Here is a 23,441-nt window from a genome sequence, read left to right as displayed (position 1 = left end):
CAGAGTTGTGAGGTAGTTTCCTAAAACAATTGATTCATCTATTTTCGAAAAAAAGTCACAAAATCTCTTGTTTTGTTTCACCGTAACACCCAGAAGTTGAATACGTCTTTCTGTACCAGCACTCACTTCTTACTCAGGAAGTACCATCTCCCAAACAGTTTAGAGTGAGATCTGCCAGAGAATTCATGAAATACAGAAGGGAGTTTGCTGTGGGAATTTGCTTTTGATTTAACTGAGAATTGCTGAAATCCTGGAATTGTTGGCTGTAGTTTTAAGTCTCTGTGGTAAATTATCAATTTCCTTTAAAAAATAAATAATGAAAAGGGCATCCCCAATCTACACGTTAAACTGATTTCTCCAATAGAGCATGCTTCTGGTTTTCTTTCAAAACTTGAAGACCTACACAGAGACCTAATCTGTGTGACTCTTGCTGCAGAGTAAGCTTTGTTTAGGGAGCAGAGCATGGGATTGCTCAGAGGTTGGTTCTCTGGCTGACAGCAGATACTTACGCCCAGGTGCTCTACCCCCTGGAGGTACCTTGGAGCTGACCTTGGCTTGCAAGAACACTGGAGGGGAGTCTTCATCAAAATTAAAACCACTGATCCAAATATTTACACAGTGCCTTTAGGAAAAGCTTAATTTGCAGATCACTAAAACAGGGCACAACAAAATCTGTTCACCTAATAACTGGTTAGCTGTTTTACTAATCTCAAGTTAAATAATCTGCTGTTGCTTGCTGTTCAACATTTCTCATGTAGAGTACTAATGTATGCAATCCTTTTTAATTAAAAAATAAATATCAGGGAGACCCAGGACCAATGGGATTACCAGGACTAGAAGGACTCCCAGGGGAAAAGGTAGGACTCTTAAAAAGAAGTCATGGCTTCTTAGTGGCAACTATCTGCGGCTAAATGTTTTCTGAAATCTTGTTTGATTTTTTTTTTTTTTAAGTTAATGTTTCTGTGTGAAAAATACTTGCATATTTATCTTTATTTCCTTTTTTAGTTTTACAAATTGAAAATTGTATGTAGGAGGTCACGTAGTATTTTGGTTTTTTAACTTGATAGAATACTATTATATACTATATTATATATAGGACATACTATATAACTCTTATTACTTGAAAATAATATAGTTACATGTTCCTAAGTATGGTCACTAGTTCTTGTTCTCTATTGAACATCGTCTTATGCTTACAGTCTGTCTGTCTTGTTCTAAAACTTATGCCATAGCTACAGGTCTGAAGTTCTAGCAGTTAGAGTAGACCTAGTGCATGCAAGACTTCCATACAAAAAACCTATTTCAGATGAATGTGAAAATATAGAAAAGAGTGGAAATAGAGGGATAGACTGATTCCCTACAGTTCCTGTTGTGTTCCATCCTGTTACAAAAAGAGCAAAAATGTCTTTTATTGGACCATTGCTCATTATTCTAAAAAAAGCCACTTGTTTCTGTTTTACTTTTCGTGCACTCTGTACTGCATGCATGATGCCACCATCCCAAACCATATTGTATTCTCCAGCTCCTTTCTGTAGTTCAAATCTGCATTCCAGTGGTAGGGAATTATCCTTTCCTTCAGCTGGTGATATGTTTCAGGCTTTCACTTACTAGTTGTGGAGAATTTAGACAAAAGCTTGTCATGAAATGCTAAAAATTTCAAAATGTTGGTATCCATTTCTAAATATGGCCAAGTACAAAAAATTCATCAGAGAAATGAAAAAAATCTATGTTTTCTGTCAGTGAAAACAGCGTGACTTTGCCCATATCTTCTAAATTTAAGAAAAAAGAAAGAGCAGGGGTTTTTTTGAAAATTGAATATTTATTCAGCTTTTTGAATTGCATGTTGTTCAATGACTTTGTAGTTTACTGAAACCTATTCTTCATCAAAAAGCAATGCAAATGAAAAGTTTCTCTGTGCATTACTCCTACTTGTGCAGAGAGCGGAGAGTGACAAGATCCAAGGTAGGCGTCTATACTAGATGTTTCAATTACATGAGATTATTCTTGCTCTGGAAGAGTACAATTTACAAGCAAGTAAAGACTAGTCTGATTTTAAAATGGATGAACACAGGGAGATATTACAGGTCTAATTGAGACAAAGTGGAGACAGGAATTAAATAAGGGGAAAAAGCAATGGAGCAGATCATATAAGCAAGCTAAGTGAGTGTTTGGCCCTTTCCCAAAGTAAAAATATCCTTTCCCTAACTAAATTTGGTCAAAATTCCACTTCTGGTGCAAATAAATGAACAGAATCCCAGAGTCTGCCTGCCAGTCCCAACAGTATAGTGCATGCTGGTTTTTAATTTAGTGCTCTTAGGTACATCTGTGTAGCAGAATGCCATCTTCCACAGACAATGTTGGCTGTAATTTCATGGTAATTTCATGAACCGGCTTAAGAACTTTGCATCTTTGGGTTAAAATGTCCCTTCCCTCAGCTGTACTGACACAGTTGTTTGTGCAGCTGTGCTGCAAATCCCATTGCTGAAAGGACCAGAATAACCCTTAAATTAAAAAAAAAAAGTTGCAAGGGAAGTGTTAGGAATTTCTAGCTCCACTGTCATAGCCAGTTTATAGGGGAAACACCACGGTATAACTCCAGAATAGCCACCGGGGCAGGGTGCAGTGCTCCAGCCAGTATGACCTGCTACAGATACTCAGTGGCCAGGTGTTCCTGAGGTGCGTGTTGTGTTCCTCACCGAGGGGTGAACTTGCATTAAGTGACTTCTCTTAGCCTCCAGAGCAGGAGACGTTGGACTGTGGCCTCTAGGCAAGCTTCTCTCTCTGGACACATCAGACATTTACCCTGTCATCTGTATACATGCTGTGTAATGGAGTTATGTGCTTCTAATTACCAGCATTATCATTGCGCTACCTGAACAAAAATAATGAGAATGAGACAAATCAGCATTGCGTGTAAGACCAGAAACTAAACATCCCGGTGTCTCCTAGGGCTCTTCTGCACAACAGAACATGGCTGTAGCTATGTTGGCAGAGCTTTTGCAAAAAAAATTTCTAGATAACATAAAATCCCACAAAAATATTCTCCTATTAGTATGGCTTAACTGTGCCAGGGCTTTTCTGACATGATTATAGAAACTAGGAGCCTGATTTTTTTTCCTTACATTTTTAATAAACGTTACCCTAGCAGAGTGTGGTATTACAGACCAATACATGTCACCAGTGGGTTAGGGCAAATCTCGCTGTGCAGAGTTTTACCGCTGATGAGCTCCATCTGGCTGCTTTGGGTTATAGTCCTCTCAAGAGAGAAAGATAAATTTGTGTCCATAACTCACCAGCTCCATCACAAAAGCCATTATATTAGCTTAAAGCATAGATGAAGGTGGATGTACGCTAAAGGAAGAAACTGTGCCCTGAAAGGACCGTGGCACAAGCAAATGGACGATGCTGACTTGCAGCAAATGGATGACGGGGTAGCAGGAATTCGAAAACTTATTTGAAAGATACATCTTAACTATGGGGATGTTGATATGATAGTGAATTACCCTGTGTGAATTTTAGTCATTGTTATGACCACAAATGATAATTATTTGGAAAACTACAGATAAGCCAGGGACTTTCCATCCCTTTTCAAGGAAGGTCTCAAGCAGAGTATAAAGGATAGCATGGAAATTATGACATTATACAAGAGAACCTAAACAAAGGATTTAAGTTACTTGTTCAAGCCTGTAAAATGAGTCAGTGGCAGCTAAATATTAGCTAAATATTAGCATTAAGCAGAGCCTGGCTCTTGTCCTCATCTTCAGTTCACCGAAGAAACCTTCCTCAGGTTTTGATGGGAATCCACAAACAAAACTTCTGGTTTTGAGTGTTACTTACCGTTTAAGTATAGATATATCTTTTCTTCAGGGTGATCGTGGACCAGCTGGCACACCAGGAGTAGCAGGGACACCGGTATGTATATTCATTAAAGAAAACTCAGTTTGTTAGAAGCTGAAAGTATACGTCAAGCAAGGTGCTGAGCTGTAATCTGGATTACTGTTTGTGGAATGCCACAGTGCTTTGCTAATGCTTTATATGCAGGTATGAAAATGATGTGTTTTTCCTAAAGAGATTAGAGTTTTAATACCACTGAGGTTTCATATTATCGTTATTAAAATGACAGCAGGGAATGGTGTGAATACATAGTAAAGCTGGAATTTGAAGCTGCATATGCTTAGTTAAGAAAGCATAGAATCTTAGAATGGTTTGGGTTGGAAAGGACCTTAAAGATCATCTAGTTCCAACCCCCCTGCCATGGGCAGGGACACCCTCCACTAGCCCAGGTTGCTCAAAGCCTCATCCAGCCTGGCCTTGACCCCCTCCAGGGATGGGGCATCCACAGCTTCTCTGGGCACCCTGGGCCACTGCCTCACCGCCCGCACAGTGAAAAATTTCTTCCTAATATCTAACCTAAATCTGCCCTCTTCCAATTTAAATCCATTACCCCTCATCTTGTCACTACATGCCATTGTAAAAAGCCCCTCCCCATCTCTCCTGTAGCCCCCTTCAGGTACTGGAAGCTGCTCTAAGGTCTCCCCGGAGCCTTCTCTTCTCCAGGCTGAACAACCCCAACTCTCTCAGCCTGTCCTCACAGGGGAGGTGCCCCAGCCCTCTGATCATCTTTGTGGCTCTCCTCTGGACCCGCTGCAACAGCTCGACATCCTTCTTGCATTGGGGGCCTAGAGCTGGATGCAGCACTCCAGGTGGGGCCTCACGAGAGCAGAGCAGAGGGGGAGAATCACCTCCTTCGACCTGCTGCTAATGCTTCTCTTGATGCAACCCAGGACCCGGCTGGCCCTCTGGGCTACAATCGCACGCTGCCGGCTCATGGTCAGTTTTTCATCTCCCAACACACCCAAATCCTTCTCAGGGCTGCTCAGGGCTGCTCTCAAGCTATTCTCATCCACCAACACCCCCAAGTCCTTCTCTCCAGGGATGTTCTCAAGCCATTCTCCACCCAGCCTGTATTTGTGCCTGGGATTGCCTCGACCCATGTGCAGGACCTTGCACTTGGGTTTGTTGAACTTCATGAGGTTTGCATGGGCCCACCTCTCCAGCCTGTCAACGTTCCTCTGGACGGCATCCCTTCCCTCCAGTGTGTTAACTGCACCACATATGGGATATGTGATTCATATGCAATGTGTATGTGTGATGCATATGAGTTTAATATAGATAAGGACGTTTTCTGTGTTCCTAGGCACACAAAAATTTCTGAGCATCTTTCTATCACAAAGAAAAATCATGAATGTTAGTTATTGCAGTCCACCAGAATCTGCATATCAAGTCAATCAAACACTTGCTTTAGGGGAATGCTTTGTCAGCTATTTACGTGTGGTATTCAGAGAAGTTTCTGAAAGTCATCCATAAACTTTGTTGTAGGTGAAGGTAAATGTAACTAACAGTAAATTGAAATTATAATTACTCATTTCTGTTCCTAAAGGGAATGAAGACAGCTTTTCTTTAGATTGCATTCACAGTTTAATAAAAAAGTTTATCCATATTTCAGGAGGCAATATGCAGTTATTTATATGCAAATGCATTTGTTATTAAATTTGGGCAGCTACCAATCCATTCATGAGCTGGTTTTAAATTATAAATATGTGTTTCATGAAATAAAGAAAAGTTTGTATCTGTGCACTCCCCATTTCCATTAGCCACTGATTTATTCTGTTTACTGTGGGTTCCAAGCGAGAACATCAGCTTAAACACCTTAATTTAGTTAGGTTCTCCTAAAACAAGGTAAAATTGCACATTTAAGGGGAAGAGAAGTATTTCTCTGAGTTTTATAGCCCATGTAAGATTTTCAAAGTTTGTTGCTCTGAAATAGATTTCATGCTGTGGATCAATAATGCCGTAGCTGGTTAGGATGATTAAAATTTTTTTTGTGTATTTCCCACTGGATGTGTTTCAAGTCTTATTCTTGATGGTCTCTATTCTAGCTGAATAAGAAATATTTAATGATTTCCTTTCATCACATATGGAGTTGTATTCTGTTGATTACATTTAATTCTAATAAAATCCACTGAAATAAATGATTTGGTTTAACATTTTATGCTAAGCAGTTTTAAATAACAAATTAGTAGACATATGAGAAGTAATATTTTTTAGTAGTCTAGGAAGAGTTTTTGAAATATATCCACATGTCTTACTGGAAGAGAATTTGTCCTCCTTGCCTGGCCTTATTGCCCAGATTGAGTAGTAGACCCTTTTTCCCATTTGGGAATGTAAATCTCTCATTTTAGCTTTGGGTTTTTGCTGAGTGGGATTGTCAGGGAAGCTTGAACTGAGAATCTGCAAGAATTGCCACCAGTGCCTATTTCCTCAGCATGAACCCTCAGTCCTTTTGTTCCTGAAGTTGTCACTGGTGTTGCTGTGTTAGATCCCTCACTTGTACAAGTCAGCTGAGGAGCTGGTCTAAGGATATTTCCAGCAAATGTGGATCCAGGGTAACAGATTCTTGTCTGGGACTAAACCAGATATGTTGTTGAAGAAAACTTGAAAAAGGGGTTAAGTCAATAATAAACTCACTTTAAAAAAAATCAGGACTAGGAAGTACCTGAAGGAAAAATTCTTGGTTTCACATATCCAGTGATAAACTTTGGTCTAACTATGAGTTCTCAAGAAGGAGGTCATGGTGTTGTAAAAGAAAATTTCATGAAAACATTATCTCATTATTCAGAAAGGGTAAAGAAGACCAAGCAATTGAGTTCTGTTGTACAAAAGAGCCAGATTAACACAGTGCAAATATTCTAAAAAATCCAGTAAAATATTTGGTTTTCCTGTCTTAAAGCATTTAATGAACAGTAACATGAATATTTCACTCAAATAAAATATCCTCTCTTACTTTTGACCTAAGAGCAAGGGGATTGGACTAGATGATCTTTCGAGGTCCCTTCCAATCTCTAATATTCTGTGATTCTGTGATTCTGTGAATTTGTAATGTTCTCTTTTTGCAGGGCAAGCCGGGATCTCCTGGGTCCCCAGGGATGCCAGGGGAACCCGTAAGTACAGATTTGGGTTCTGGACTCTTATGATAATACACAAGCATTTCAAACACCGAATGCAAGATTTTACATGCAGATTTTTATGTGTGTTTTCTTTTTTCTTAGGGTGAAAGAGGACCTATAGGAGATATAGGCTTCCCTGGGCCGGAAGGGCCACAAGGAAAACCAGTAAGCAATTTAATACTGAAGATAATATTCATAACAACAGGATGCGTCTTAGTTTATCAGAAGTTACAAAAGAAATGAGATTACATCCTGCTTTCTGTTAGGCTGGGTAACATCTGAAGAACAATCAAAGCTACAGTGCTCGGTATTAACCATTCAGTCAAGAATTCCTGGAACTGTGATGTTTTAATAGTCAATGTTTCTGAGATGGTAAAGACCTTTAAAGGTCTCATGAGGGTCCTTTGGATCCTGTTCACGTAAAGGATCGTCTTGTATTTTTTTCAGAAGGGGAATATTAATCCATATTTAAAAATGTAATCCTATAAAGGATTAAAAGACGGGTTGATAAAATACATTCTCAGTTTCAGTTCAGATAGAGAAGTACATGCTTCATTGACTCTGAATAAACTTCGTAATTCTTCTGTCTACGGGTGATGCAACACTGCAGCTGAAGCATTTACTGTTTACTTAGGATATGTCTAATCTGACCTCTTTATTTAATAAAAGTGTGACAACAGTGTAGTCAGCACTGTCTGAGGTGGTTTAAAACAACTTAGTTTATATTCCAGAAGTGGTTCAGCTAGGATAGCATAGAACTCATTATCTCGCCAAAGGCTTAGTGTTTTGTGGACAAGCATGAGAAGCAGACCATTTCAGTTCATCAGCACATCTCCACGTTACACTTCTGTCTTGAAAAAAGGGACAATTTCTGTAACTTCAGCAGCAAATTGGCCCGAGGTGCCTAATCTGTGCAGAACTCCATTTTGCAGTATGAGAGGGAAGGAAATCCTCCTGATGTCTTTGCTCATGCAAGTCTTCCTTTCTCACTCAGTGAAATAGCAGATAGTTTGCTGCATTTGCAGATCCATGTTTATCCTAGTAAATTAAGCATTGCCAGAGCTTTTCTCTTGCAATTGTCTGGTTTGGTGCCATTGTTAATGTACTCTTTGACATATTTTGGTCCATGCCAACTAGGACTCTCAGATAATGCCACATTCCCATTTGGGGGATACAGTGGGCCTGGGTCTGTTTCCAGGAGGTGGTTTATGGATACCTGCTTTGGTTTCCCTCTTTTGGAAAGGAAATATGTTTAGCCCAGGAGGCTGAAGCTGTGCTTGCCATAAGTCCTAAGGACCAAAGAATAGATCTGGATGCTTACTTTTAAGGCATAATCTCTGTAACAGCAGAAGGGTAACAGGACATCAGGGCTAATAACTGGAATAAGAGAAATCTCCTCTATGGTTGTATAATGACTAGTTGGGACTGGAAAAGTGCATGTACAGGTCCATATCCCGTATTTGCTGAGTTTCCATATAACTTGTCATTTGAAGTTGTGTGCTCGTTAACGTTGATGCACATCTTAATGCAGAATATTTTTTTTTGCTCTACTCTCAGCTCAGATTTAATGTGCTTGCATGTCAGTTTCTCCCTGAGCTCTGTTATTTCATGTCTCAAGACTATTTGTAGTTATTTCTGGTTTGTGACCACACAAACTGATGCCTCCGCAGCTTCAGAACATGTGCTGATACCAGCACTAGACACTGAGCTTTACCATTTGTATTTTTAAAATGCATATACATAAGTGTATTTATTAAAAAATTGTTGGTTTTTTTTACAGGGAATCAATGGAAAAGATGGATTGCCTGGCCCTCCGGTAGGAAAACATGCTTTTGCATACCAGTGTGTTTTATTCTTCACAAATATTATAGCTGTTAATCCTAGACAGTTGCTTTCAGTTCTGCTAGCAAGTGAAGCCTTTAAGTGTCATGTTTATCTTTATTCAAAAACAATTTTTCAGGGTGCTGTGGGGAGACCAGGAGACAGAGGACCCAAAGGAGAACGTGTAAGTCTCTTGTTTCAATATTCTTTTTACTGAGCATCTGAGCACCTTATCCACGGATATTTTACAGGCAAACGCAAGAAATTATTCTCTGTGAACTTCAGGCCTTTAGACAACTAAAAGGTTTAGTCCTGGACACCACTTTAAAGAATTGGGATTGAATTGGCTTCTGCATTTAGGGGAAAAACACATTTTATAGACTTTCTAACACAGTTAGCCTGGGCAGTGTAAATTAGAAAGTGGCTAATCCTGTTGTGATGCTGTCAGACTTTGCAAGAGCTATAAAGCTTGTCCCATCGTCATCCCTGGGATCTTTGTCTGTCACAAACACAAATCATATTATATATGAAACAAGCTTGTTACATTTTTCCAATGCAATACCTTACTGCTTTCCAAAATGTTTAGACAGTTCTGTTCATGGTGCACAGGAATCCTTACACGAGGTGAGAGATGACCTTTTTTTGCTAGAGGAAGGAAAATCCTAGCACATACTCTGTTCCTCTTATAACATTGCTAAAGCTCTGATGTTCTAATCCAGTTGATACCACATTTATTGATGAATCAGAAAAGCACCTCCCTGTGTCATCTGGAAAAGGGAATGCTGCGTTATGACACTGAGGAGACATGAGATTTTAATGATTGTTACAATAATAATCCCTTACAAAAATTAACAGTTTGCAATGTTCAGTTTCTGCCTTTAAGGACAAAAATAAAATGTAAGAACCTTTTTATTGTACCACCTACTGTGTACTGAATTACACTGCTCAGCCTTGACTTTCTCAATGTCAACCCCTCTGAATGCCCATACAACCAGAAGAGGAGGCTGGACCTGTAAGTGCATGACCTTGAAACAGATTGACAGGGAGGAGGATGTTGAAAAAGTCTGTGAGAGACACAGACACAGCCTTAGCTTGCTTCATTGGAGTGAACCTTGGGAATCTTCAGGGTAAGAGAAGAAGGTGTATTTATTCCAGCCTCATCGGTGACAGCATACATACATACGCACGTGTACATGTAAACATGGATATATGCTTGCTCTCAGAGAGGTCACAGATGCCTGAATCCACTCTCACTTCTGGGATCACTGGCAAACATGTCACAATCTAGCTCTCACTGTACAGAGTAAAAGAAAAAAACATATAAATACACATGCACACACATATATATATAAAAGAAATATATAGATACATGTTAAAAAATAAATCCATTTCCAGAAGTATTTTTGTCTCAAATGATAATCAAAATCTCTCACAACTTCTTAAAACAGGAAAGTTATAATTGTGACTAATGCAGTATCTGATTATAGTTTTCAGAAAGCTGTCAGTTGTTCTTTACAATTCTGAAGGAAAAGTTATGTTGATAGCAAGGGAAGACCTGCCTAATGACTGTGAAATATGCAGCAGAAGTCTTGGCTAAGAGATCAGTGAGGGAGTTGATGTTCTTTGGCGTGTTTTTCTGGATCAGGTATTACAACCCTGCATCTGTGAGAGAGATTTCAGTGATTACAGAAAATAACACAAAGTCAAGCTCTTTTTGCATCCATTGTTATCACTGCTCTACAGCTTTGAGAGAAGCTGTTGTAGTTGTGGAAAAGAGAAGCATCAGAATTGGAAGGGCAGAACAAAACTCATGAGGTTTTCATGTCTAATATAAGTATATCCTAATATAAGTATATTTTAAGAAGGAAGAGGTCACCTGGGCTGAAATAATCTTGTGCAACCACTCAGGAGGAGGGAGTAGAAGAGTCAGGAGTGAAGTTGAGCCTGGGAAGAACAGTGGGGGTTGAGGGGAAGGTCTTCCTATCCTGCTTTGTTATTGATTGGCAACAAATGAAATTAATCTGCCCCACGTCAAGTCTGGTTTACCCTGATGGTAATTGGTGAGTGATTTTCCTGTCCTTATCTTGACTCACAAGCTTTTAATCTCATTTTCTCCCCCTGTCGCGCTGAGGAGGGGGAGTGAGAGAGCAGCTGGGTGGGTACCTGGCAACCAGCCAAGGTCAACCCACCACACCGGGTAAAATTATAGGTGATCGATGATGAGGTCTCAGATTTTGACACTTTTTTTTCTTGTGGTAGACTTTCCAGAGTTCAGATTCTCTGCACTCCTACCGAGGGCAATTTAAACTCCAGTTGGGAACACGTTATGGTTTCAGTTAATGCAATAAAACATCACAAGTCACAGTGGTCTTTGTAGTGAAGCTTAGTTACAGTCAGTAATAAGCTCTAACTCACTGGAAATCATACAGATTGGAGGACAGATAGATCATAAAAATGTACAACCTCCTACCTGCATCCTTATCTTTTTCAATCTTTACATGTCATGTAAATATGACTTAAGAATACAACTACACTTTTGTTGGTTTATCAGTTAATGATGTTTCAGATCTGAATGCAGTTTACCACCACAGAATCACAGAATCACAGAATGTTAGAGATTGGAAGGGACCTCGAAAGATCATCCAGTCCAATCCCCCCCTGCCGGAGCAGGACACCCAGATCAGATCACACAGGAACGCATCCAGGCGGGCTTTGAATGTCTCCAGAGAAGGAGACTCCACAACCTCTCTGGGCAGCCACTTGCTGTAGATTAAAAATGCAATTAATTCCGTTCCTTCACCCCTCATAAATGTAGACTCTGGATTTATCTAGTCATGATGTAGTCAATTCTTGGTGCTGCTTGCTGCTTCTGGTGGAGCCTGACATTAGCTGAAGGGATGCAGCAAGGGCAGTCGGTAACCCTCAAGAACTGCCAACTGTTCATTAACAATCTGAGCGTGTGAGTTGCAGCACTCTGCTCCGCAGCTGTAGTTCAGTGGAATAATAGCTAATGCATTAATACATTAAGTCACTCTGAAAGATTTAATTCTTCACAAATAAAACAAATTTAAATGCCATTTCAGCTATGGTGGAAACTGTTGCTGGCCAGAACATTTACTTAAATTTTTTTTTGTTCGCAAGGAATTAACTCGTTATAAATGGATTTGTGTATTTGTTGTTTCGTTGATTAACTGAAATTTTGCGTACATGCAGAAATAAAATATTAGGCTTCTAGGGAAAGTTACAGAAAAAAGCCTGATGCCTTGTGCCTGGGGGAATTTGGGCACCTAATTTCTACCTGTGCCGTATTTGACATTTCTAGATCCCTGTATAAGGTCCATAAACTTTCTGCACCCAAGTTCTGTCCTTGAAAAGTGGGTTGCAGAGCCAAGCTATTTTTTTTGTCATTGACTTCAACATTAAAAGTGTAAGAAAATAAAACATTACTTGCTGTGTTTTCAGAGACAAGGGTTAGCCTGTAAAATCAGCTTCCCTGCATGATTCATAAAATCTATTTCTGAACAGGGAAGAATTTTGTCTTTAGCATTCTTGTGTGCCTCTTCCTAGTTTGTTCCCCTGTATGTAATGCTTTTCTTTCTGCTTTTGTTTTACATAGGGAGATCAGGGTATTCCAGGGGACAAAGGTCCACAAGGCGAACGAGGGAAACCTGGCCCGTCTGGAGAAAAGGGGGATGTGGGTCCTATTGGGCCACCAGGAGACAGAGGCTATCCAGGATCACCAGGTCATCAGGGTCCCCCAGGTTCACCAGGACCCCCAGGGTTTCCAGTAAGTAAATACAAGTTTTCCTTGGTTGCTTATGAATTCAGACAACGTGAAGGGAGCATCTGCTGAGCAGTGGAAAATCAACCAAGCAATACCACAGTATCAGAAAAACTAACATATCTCTGAGATAATTTCAGTGCTCAGTTAAGAGATGGAAAAAATATAGCCAGGTGATCAAGCAGTTATTTTTAATTTTTAATATGGATAAACTTTAATTATTTTCTTCTTTAGTTCCTGAGAAATCAATATGGCTCCTCAGTACTGTTATCTTTCATGTTTTTCATGAGCTTAAGAACTAATGTGGAAGTCTTTGCAAGAAAGAAAGAAAAGGACGCAGACAAAAAATGGTTCTCAATAAAAGCGAAATCAGCATTTCAAAAGAGTATGAAATGCTGCCTGTCAGTTGTAGAAGTTGCACCAGGGGAGGTTTAGGCTGGATATTAGACAAAATTTCTTTACTGAAAGAGTGCTCAGGCATTGGAACAGGCTGCCCAGGGGAGTGGTGGAGTCACCATCCCTGGAGGGGGTCAAGAAACGTGTAGATCTGGTGCTTGGGGACATGGGTTAGTGAGTTAGGTGGTGTTGGGTTGGACTTGATGATCCTTGAGGTCTTTTCCAACCTTAATGATTCTATGATATCTCGGTTTGTCTCCACATGCACATGGACACATCCACATTATGGGTTCTTTTTGCCCTCAGTCAGACAGGATAAAGCTCAAAAAAAAACCTTTTCCAGTGAAGTTATTGGACCTGTGATGTGGTTTTAGTTAGTCGGCTGTGCATCAAAGCAGTTAGTCCCTAGAGGAGTTGAGAAGCTGGCAAATGCTATACAGAAGGCAAGTAAAGCATAGCTGTGGCACTGGACATCCTTACTGTCTTCTGCAAATTAATTTCCATACCCAGAACATGCTGATCATCTTGACAGTTGGGAGTGCCTCTTCCACTTCATGGCATTAGTGGTCTTTATAATATTATAATGTATCTGCAATAAAGTGGCCTCTGAAGTCAAGTAAATAACAAATATATTAAAATATTGATTTTTTTTGAAAGCTTTAATTTTTAGTGCTATTTTTCTTGTTTTATAGCATCATGAAGTGCCCTATGTACATTTCTTCTGATACCAATCACCTTTTTTTTCCCCCCTCTTCAGGCTGATACACTTGCACTTGAAGAAATAAAAAAATACATCAAACAAGAGGTTTTTAAGGTTTTTGAAGGTAAGGAAATGAAGTGTTACACAACTAAACATAAATCTTAAATTCTGTTCTAAATGTTTTACATCCCTGCAACCTTTATATCTGTTTATTTGCATATCATCTAACTTACATTGGACTTAGCAGCTGCCTTGTTGCTGTATCTATGTTTAACTGTTTAAGTCCACGTAATATAATTAAGTTCAAACAACCATAAATTAGAGTATCTGTTAGCCAGAGTATTTCCTTATGTAAAAGATTAGCATTAAAAGGTAGTTTGCTCCAAATCATAATAGCAAACATATGTATGTATCATTGTAGATACGTATATGTATGATATATTATTGCAGATACATAGGTATCAACAAGGTATCATTAAGACATTGAAGATTTATTACAGTGGAGACAATAGAAATATCTAATTACTTTGGCCACATAGCGGATGACTAAATGAGAGAAAGGCTTGACAGCTTTCAGTCATGCAGGTGTAGACTGCTGTGTGTTTTCAGCAAATGCCTGATGAGCTCCAGGGCTTCCTTGCAGCCCACCATCTTCTGGCACACTTTTAGGCAAGTACCAGATTCAGCCAAGGCCTTTCTACTAGGTAAAGCTTTCTTAGGTGTGTCCTTACTCCAAAAAGGAAATATTTGTCTTCCCCAGTATTTTCTTAGTGAGGATTGAAAAGCTGTGATTTAGATAGGTGTCTGAAACAAGCTTCTGATCAAATGCCTCTTACCAGTAGCTTTTCTTCTGCTGCAGAAGGCATTTCTTGTCTTTGCAATATGCTTATCTATTTTGTCATTCATATTTGTGAATACAAAACCTTTTATCTTTCAGAGGTAAACACTGTTCAGGCAGTTTTTCACTTTGTAACAAGGCTACCATTTTTGTGTATTTTCACCCTTCCCCAGACTGTTACCCCTTAGGAGTTCAACGTACTATGTGTTTCAAGAGCAGTTTGTTGGCTGAAGTTACCTGCTTTTCCCATTCAAATGGAATGGTAACAAGTATTTAGTCTATTCATAAAGAGAAAGTATTAAAAGGTGTCCTGCCTACAGGGAATATTGGGTTTTGTTTTTATAGCTCTTCCATTTTCTACACCTCGCTAGTGTTGCCACAGATCTTCTGGTTTTGGCTTTGTTCACTTTGCCTTTTTTCTATCACTTTGCTTATTTTTTGTTTGATGCCTACTCTTCTCTTTAGTCTAATGTTTTCTTAAATCTTAAAGCTCCACCACAGTAAATACCAGCTAAATTGTGGAATGCTTAGTGAAGTTTTTTAATCTGGTATAAATGAGACAAATTCAAGGTTATTTGTCTACCTCTAAGGAACACTGAAATGTTACCAAGTGCACTTGATAGGACAAGAGGAAACGGCCCCAAGTTGCACCAGGGGAGGCTTAGGCTGGATATTAGAAAGAATTTCTTCACTGCAAGAGTGCTCAGGCATTGGAACAGGCTGCCCAGGGCAGTGGTGGCGTCACCATCCCTGGAGGGGGTCAAGACACGTGTAGATGTGGTGCTTGGGGACATGGGTTAGTGGGTTGGGTGGTGTTGGGTTGACAGTTGGACTTGATGATGCTTGAGGGCTTGTCTGACCTTAATGATTCTATGATTCCACCAGCATGAACAGTTCATGCTGAAATCTCTGCAATTAATAATGTTAGCTGAGCACTTACAGGTTTTTCACAGCTGTGTTCAGGGTTTCAGCACATTCCAAGAACTGTATGCAGTATTGAAGCTCCACTTTGCAACTTAATAAGAGTTACAAACACAGAAGGTGGCTCTTCACAGAGGTGTTAAGTGCTATTTATGCTGTGTTCATGTATGTTAAGTAGTTTCATGAACAAGAGTCAGAAGTCATTTGAAACATTGCAATCCATTAGTAAAAGAGAGTACTATTAGAAACTTCAGTAGAAATTTGTTCAGATTGTTTCAAAGGGTAAAGACTCAGACATGAGTCTGAACTGTAACTGAAGGGCTCGGTACTTACAGGAGCGTTTAATACCTTGACATTTAGAAGGATTTTAAACACCTTACTTCCAGAAACTTACTTTGGCTGGGGCTTTGACATTTATTGATTTTCCTCTATTTTGGTAGCAGATTTCTTACCCACTTTTTCTTGTGTCCTTTGTTAATGAAGAAAGGATGGCTCAGTTTGTATCCCAGCTCAAGCTGCCTGCTGCAATGCTTGCCTCCCAGGCTCATGGAAAACCTGGGCCCCCAGGAAAAGATGGGTTACCAGGGCCACCAGGAAAGGATGGTTTGCCAGGGCCACCAGGAGAACGTGGAATTCAAGGTAGGAATTACAAAAAATGTTCTCATGAATTGGATCTTGAAATCTTTATACACTTGCTAATGATTATTAAGTAAGCCAGGATTACCTATCTAGCTTCCTAATGATTAACTTTTAAAACTATACATATGTTTTTCCAGACTAGCTCTAAATATTAACCCGTAGTAAATGTGTGGATTTTACTGATTAAAAACTCCTAATCAGTGCATTTTATTCTAATAAGTGATAAAGTTAATAACTGACAGATATCGAAAGCTGACAGATATATAAACTACTGTAGCAGGTTTTTTCTCCAAAATACTTTAACAAGGAAGAAAACATGCCAACACTCTAATGTAACTATTTAGATCCTGTTCCACATTGAGAGGCCATCTTATTTAAGAAATAAAATTTAATCTCTAAGTCTGAGTGCTCTCAGCTTTGATCCTGAGACAACACAAGGGAGGAAAAACTGAAGGCAAATAGTGTTCTCTAAGAAGCAGTGAAAACTGAAATATTACCACATAAACTCTTAGAGTGAAGTAATCTAGCTTCAGAGTAATCAGCTTTTCACAATACCCCAGATGGTAATTTGTACATTGCAATGCGTTTGGACAGTCTAGGACTCCTGTTTCACTGAACTGTCTTTCGCTGCAAAATCAGCTTCAAGGGATCCAGGCTCATTGTAGCTGTGCTCTACTGTAGAGGCAGCCTCTCAGAGGTTAAAAGGAAGAGGAGAACAGAATAAAAGGAAAAAAAGAATTTATCGATGAATGATATTTTGTGGGTGGGTAATATGTAATTTACAGTTGATCTGTAGGTAGTTCTTTATTATCTTTTGTTAGTTTGGTCTGCTCTGAAGTCAGAGCAAGTCAGACTGGATTGAAGAACAGGAGAGCAAAACTGAAGATGTGTGGATCCTAAAGCTATCAGAAGAATAAAGACTTACTAACACTGATAAGCGCAAACCCCTGACAGAAGCTTGAAAATTGTGATGAGCTCAGAATGAGAAGAACAAGAATAAAGGATCAAGGAAAACAATAAAAGGCTTAGAATCTTACAACACTGACTTCATCATTACCTAAATATTCAGATCACTGTAAACAGTCACCTCCAATGTCAGTGCCAGGTTGTTCAATGGTCATGTATGTGGTGGATAGCCTCAGATGCTTCTGGGAAGTGCAACGTTGTACTAGGCTTCATTTCCTACTAGTGAGCATCGAGAGTAAAGGTGATAGCTATGCTTGAAAAAAAAATAAAGCTGCTTTTTCATGCTTTATGCTTAAGTAAAAGTAGTGCCCCATGTACACAGAATTTCCATTTATTTTACATTTTTTGATTAGTAAAAGGTAAGCTAAGTGAGAAGCATTTACTTCTCTGGTACATCAAAAAGTTATCTGAAATTATACTTCCAAGGACAGAAAACCAAAAATTTGTCTTGCCTCCTTTTTATACTCTGAGTAAGAAATAGTCCCATGAGAGAAACACACTTACAAATACCCTTCATGCTTTTCCCGGTTGTGCCGGTGTGTGTTATTGTTTTGTGCCAGCAGTAAAAATCAATTAAAACCTCTGAGCAGATTGAAAAGTATCCTTCCATATTTCATCTTATTTTCAGCCATAAAAGGCACAGCAGACAAGATTTCTTGGAGAAGCATGTGTGGCTGAGACCAAGGTAGCATGCTGTGTGCACATATGTCCAAGTCAGAGTACACAGTTGGTATTGACTGACAGATATTCCTTATGATATTTCCCACTTGGCTGGAGCCCCTATTGCCAACTCCAGGGTTTTGCTATGTGCAATAATGTCCGTTCTCGCAGGAACTGGTCTGGTATGACCTGGCCAGATTCCACCAGAGCCTTGTTCTGCACAGCAAACCAATATGTAGGGGTTAGTCCCAGAAGCAAAAAACATAAATATGAACTTTTAGAAGTGTAGGCATGGTCTTCAAAAAGTGTATTGAAGGAACTGGTAGACTCTTGGGCATAGAGTCATTCATTTCTAATGAATTTCTAATGAAGTCCAGAATTGTTACCTGCTCGCCTTCAACAAGGTTGTCCATAGTGTACCTCAGGTACTTCCCAGTGGTTCAAGTACAAACAATTTTGATTTTATAGTTTAGTCTCAATAAAAATATAGCATGCAAACAAAAAAGAACAATTGACTTTTATATAACAGTGACTGGAAGATTTATATATGTATATATATGTATTTCTTCATTAAAAAAAAAGCCTATGGCATATGCATCAGCAAGCTGATACTGTGAGGCAGTGTTACCAGTGAAATGTACAGCATCTGCTTATGGGGGAGCAGAGGAACTTGTTTGCTTTTTATGCATTTTAAAGGATGCTAGTGTCTCATAGAGAAACAGGAAGAGTATTTCAAGACTTCATAGACAAGCTATAGCAATGTCATCCTTTTGCAGTCAGTCAGTCAGCTTGTCACGTGTTAAGAGGATCTAGATCAATTAACTCCACTGACTTAATTGGATCTGTAAAACTAGTGAGTTTTGGTCCATTAGACCAAATGCACCTTGGAATAATTTTGCAGTCCAGAGATCCTTTATGTTAATATGACTACTGGTTTTTTCCTTAAGAGATAAAAGATTTCCTTTTAGTTAAACTTCACTGTTTCTATCAAATTAAGGAAATGAGTTTTTTGTATGTCCTCATAACTCATGGTAGCCTCAAGGAATCAAACATCAGAGCTCAGGAAAGAAAAATACCATGTGGTGAATAGCAGAAGTTCCTTACCTTTACTGCTAATCTCCATTAAAAAATTTGTGTCTCTCATAATTATTGAATTGTATGGTGGGAGCATTTAGAAACCTTGGCTGACATCAAGAACCCATTGTGGTGGATGTTGTCCAGACACAGTCACTCATCTGAAATAGCTGCACTGGTTTCAAGCGTTACCTCCTGTAAACTGTTCTTTGCTCTGGAGCGTGAAGTTAACCTGTTTTACTTTGATTTGAAACTCGGTTCCTACATCTCAGCTGAGAGGCTGTAACACACAGAAGGAATTCAGAATATGCACTGGAGGCTGGAGAAGAGGGCTTGCTCCGAGCACACTTCCCGTTGCTTTGCAGTTGTTTGTTTTTAAGAATGCAGTGTATTTGCACAGTAAAGCACAGTGGTACTTCGGTTACCTGTCGTGATACCGGGTTTGCCTCATTTGGCTTAAAGAACCTCAGATTCCTCTAGGTACTTGACGTGCTAGTTTCAGGTGCTGCGTTATCCATGCGGATGGAAGAGGGTCTCCATGATATAGATGGAATTCCTTATGGAGGTGTTTAAATGAGAGAACTTTTTACCTCCAAGTTCATAAACATGAACTTATGTCATTTCCAAGTAGAGCTGAGGGTGTTGCAATAGTGATGCTTCTGACCGTGATGTTTGTGGACAGCAACAAACCAAGAGCTGTATTTTAGCTCTCACCATTCATCTATGAGCAGAAGAAAGCTCATCTGGTTGAACACATACTTGCTCCATACTGCTGCCGGGTGTTTACCGTACCATCCACGTTGGGTACATGTTTACGCACCACAACTTTTGGGTTGCAGAAATCACAACAAAGGCTTCTGGAACCCAAGTGAAAGGCTTTGCTAAAAGCAGTTGCCTTTTGAATTAAGCAGGTACCTTTTACTGGAATTGTAGTTCTATCAGTGGAAATAGACAGCATCTTATATGTGTCTTTACATTAAAAACAATAAATCCAAATCTGATTTTTGTGTATGGTAATATTTTCCTTTGACTGTGTATGAGTTTGTCACTTTAAGCTTAGAGAGAAGGTGATATTATCCTCCAGAAGTGTAATCATGGCCCTACTTCTGAGCAAAATATACCTCATTAGAAATCAAATATATTCCTGCCAGAATTACACATTACATTGTTCAGATTGTTTACATATATAATATGGTTACACTCTGTTAAATAAAGCCTTATTTTTAGAAAAGATATATGGGAATTTTTGTGTTAAACTTCAGTGTCAACAGAAGTTAACTGCAACTGTGTACCAACTACACCTTTGCACGTGTATTCAGATAGAGCCAGTAATGATTCACACTGTCCTGGATCATATGTTGGCATTGGCAGGCTGCTCTTTGTCCTGTTGTGGGTTTCTTTTTTCCTTATTGTCTTGATTTCTGGTGATGTTTACAGAATCTTTCAGACTATCTCAGTCCCTTTTCAATTCTGATGTCTTGGATACTGGAGTAATGGTTATCATGGAGACTGTAAATGCAATATGTCATAAATGTGATTTCTCTCTTTTCCCCATAACTAAAGAAATGAAAAACAATTAGTGGCAGCAGTACTTTGTCAAATTACAGTTAACTGGGTTTGTAGTGAGAAATGTACTGTAACTATCTATTGTAAATTAAGAAACATAGAGATATATCTAATAAATAGGAAATGTAGTCGATCCTGTGCTTGTATCATTGAGCTTCTCAAACAATAGCCACTACTATGCGTTACACAAGATTTTCAGAGCAAATGAAGTTAATGTAGTTACAAATACTACTGTGGTCATTAAAGAGCAAAATCAAGATTCATAATTGAATACAAACACCTGCATATTTGCTTTTCTTGAGACTTTATAGCTTGTGTGCATGTATGCCTTGTACAGTTCTGCTTAACACAACTCAGTGACCAGAATGCATGACTAATATTGTTTGTTTCACTGTGAGCTTTTAAACAGTTTATTTCCTTTTGCTATGTTATGCATGCCACCCTGCAGGCATTTTCTAATGTTTCTGCCTGACTGTAATTTCCTTGTTGGGGTGCTGAGAGAACAGTAAGATAATTGATGTTCTATTTGGAAACCTAGAATGATTGCAACAGATCATAGACTTTCTACTGAAGTGTATCATGAGCTTGTGTTTAACAGAAAGCTTGAATTATCTGTGTACCAATTCCTACTGCCTTGTGTCTGTTGTAACAACCCTGAATTGGTACCCACAGCGCTTACAATAGTTTCCTTCTGGATTACCCTGTAAAGTACCAGTGTTGCCATAGACCACAGTGCACTGCCAAGACCACCTTTGCCATCCATCTGCCAGTGCCCGTTAATCTTCAGGAGACATCAGGTGGATCGAAGCCACTGTGCTGACTGCTCAGCTGTGACTCTTCTCTTTTAGTCCAAACCAAGTTACAGCTCTTCGCAAGTGGAAGTTCATTGTGTATGTGACACTGGAAATATACTGGTCCCTGAAGCAGAACAAATTTAATTCCAAATGTGACCAGGAGTTGCCAAGTTAGTCTTCAACATATGTCACCTTACATGCCAACATCTGCGGTGCTGGGGAGGGAATTTTCCTTAGAATCCCTTTTGAAGTAAGGGGTTGTGGCAGGCATCACACTTGTTCCTTTAAAAATGCCTTCATCGCTTGTCCTATATAAATTACAGGAACTAAACGTAGAAGGTACATTTGTAGATGGATTCTTTACTTGAAATATTAAGCAGAATGTTATACCAATAGCTGCAAGTCCTCTGCTCTGGAGCTGCCGGAGTGTCTCCAACCAGGACAACTTTTTACAAACAGTTTAAGGAAGAAGAAACAGGGGTTGGACATGAGTCACAGCACCTGAGAAGATGGAAGCTGTTTAGATAATACAAAGCTCTGGCCTGTGAAAAAAACAGACACACATATTGAAAGTATATGGTGCTGCCACTTGGGTCAAAGTAGGCCTTGCATGCTGGAACCCGAAATCTGCACAAGCTCTAGAGACACCTCATTCCATGTCAGGGCAGCTGTGTAATGCTGGAGGGGAAGTGGGTCTTCTCTTGCATACAGGGGAATATCTAAGCATACAACTACCAGTTTACAGTCTAAAAAAGTACAGACATGAAAATTTATGTAGAGTGGAGAGGGCAAATTCTCGGTCAGTTTGTGGGCTGTCAGAGAAGGACTGGTCAGACTCCAGATGGCCTTTGGGTTGGTGCTGTACATCCCTTCATCAACAGGTAACACTGGAGCAGAATATGCATTTGGTTCTTTATTAGAGGAACTTCAGGAAGGTAACTTAAAATCTTGGGGAAAGGTCTGGCTAGTGAACTTGGTGAGAGTCCTCTGGGAGAGGATGCAATGGTTGCTACTAGAAATCCTCGTCTTTTCCAGAAGGAACTTATAAGAGCTGTTTCAGAAAAAATACCATTGTCAGAAAAAGAAATGAGCATGTGTTTCCCAATTACATTTGTCTTGATAATTTACTGTCAACAAGATATATGGCAGATCACTGTTTATAATAAGAGGACACTCTTATTTTCGTATCTTTATTCTGTGTAGGTTATAGAGGACAGAAAGGGGAAAGAGGTGAGCCTGGAATTGGACTGCCCGGTAATCCTGGACCACCTGGCCCTGCAGGTACAAGTCTCTAGATTTATTTCTGCTGTTGTTATTTATGAACTAACAAGCCTTTCTCCTGGTTCCTACACTGGTTTTACACCAGTGCCTTTCCTCCCCCGGCTGGTCATAGCATAAGGTCAGACCCGCCAGCCTTCTCACAGATGAGCTGGCATGCAGCTGACCGTCAGCGGTGAGACACAGGGCACTGCATGCACTCTGGCAAGGACTCCGCTAATTCTAGTTTTGTTTTACCAGCTACTGGCCTGCCGGGCCCAGTGGGAACACCGGGCTCACCTGGACCACCGGGGCCACCTGGACCCAACGGAAGATGCAACCCGGCAGATTGCTATTACCACGTATCACAGACTCGGTCACACACCAGCGGGAAATAAAAACCCTCTCCCTCAGACACCTGGGTTCACAGTCACTTTTAGCTCCTCTATAAGTTAATTTAATCTTTTAAATACTTGGTGCATTTTTTTTCCCCTCGACACTGCATGTTAAATAGATAATTTATAAGGCACAGAATTGAGCCTTTTTCTATGTTATTTGCAGTGTCAGTTATGAAATGATGTCATATGTTTTCCAGAGTGCATTCCATGTGTTACATTTCTCTTATTTATTTTGCTTAGAGGAGAAGATAGGCCCAAATAATTTTCATAAGCTTCTTTCTTCAAACAAAAAATATTTTATTGTAACTTGAGACAGTACGTATGCCTCAGGATGTAAGCTGGCTTTATTTGTCTTGGTGGTGGTGAAGTTTAAGTGGAGAAAATGCAGTTCTGAAGTTTTAAAGCATACTCATTTGTGGTGAATGCAGGACCTGAGCTGGAGCACTGGGAACTCTGTTTAGACTCTGTCCAAGTCCCTCAAGGAGGCCCTGGCACACCTTCTGAGCCGGGTCTGTCGTGCACCACGAACCCTACCCACTGTTTCAGTCATTTCCTAGATGTCAAAGAAGGAAATGAAGATGTGTTTATGATCTCTCTAACCCCATCCAACTGGGGGTTCAGAC

General features: G+C 39.6%; 1 protein-coding gene across 1 annotated transcript; it reads left to right on the top strand.

Annotated features, from left to right (window-relative positions):
* Positions 1 to 3,344: 3,344 nt before the first annotated feature.
* LOC104470816 (collagen alpha-1(XIX) chain-like) lies at positions 3,345 to 23,211 on the top strand. Its single transcript, XM_010085871.1, has 11 exons — positions 3,345 to 3,431; positions 3,868 to 3,912; positions 6,957 to 7,001; positions 7,110 to 7,172; positions 8,788 to 8,823; positions 8,968 to 9,012; positions 12,445 to 12,615; positions 13,763 to 13,829; positions 15,948 to 16,103; positions 22,367 to 22,444; positions 22,682 to 23,211. Exons 1-11 carry the CDS (start codon positions 3,345 to 3,347, stop codon positions 22,816 to 22,818), a joined length of 930 nt encoding a protein of 309 aa, XP_010084173.1. The 3' UTR covers positions 22,819 to 23,211.
* The last annotated feature ends 230 nt before the right edge of the window (positions 23,212 to 23,441 follow it).

This window comes from Pterocles gutturalis, unplaced genomic scaffold (assembly GCF_000699245.1).
Source record: "Pterocles gutturalis isolate BGI_N339 unplaced genomic scaffold, ASM69924v1 scaffold28355, whole genome shotgun sequence".
NCBI lineage: Eukaryota > Metazoa > Chordata > Aves > Pterocliformes > Pteroclidae > Pterocles > Pterocles gutturalis.
Note: the sequence above shows the minus strand (reverse complement) of the source record. Positions and strands in the feature narration are given on the sequence as shown.

Coding starts and splice junctions, on each gene's coding strand:
- LOC104470816 (XM_010085871.1), top strand. CDS start 3,345: ATGTACGCTAAAGGAAGAAACTGTGCCCTGAAAGGACCGTGGCACAAG. Junction 8,824..8,967: donor ATGGATTGCCTGGCCCTCCG/GTAGGAAAACAT, acceptor ACAATTTTTCAG/GGTGCTGTGGGGAGACCAGG. Junction 9,013..12,444: donor GAGGACCCAAAGGAGAACGT/GTAAGTCTCTTG, acceptor TGTTTTACATAG/GGAGATCAGGGTATTCCAGG.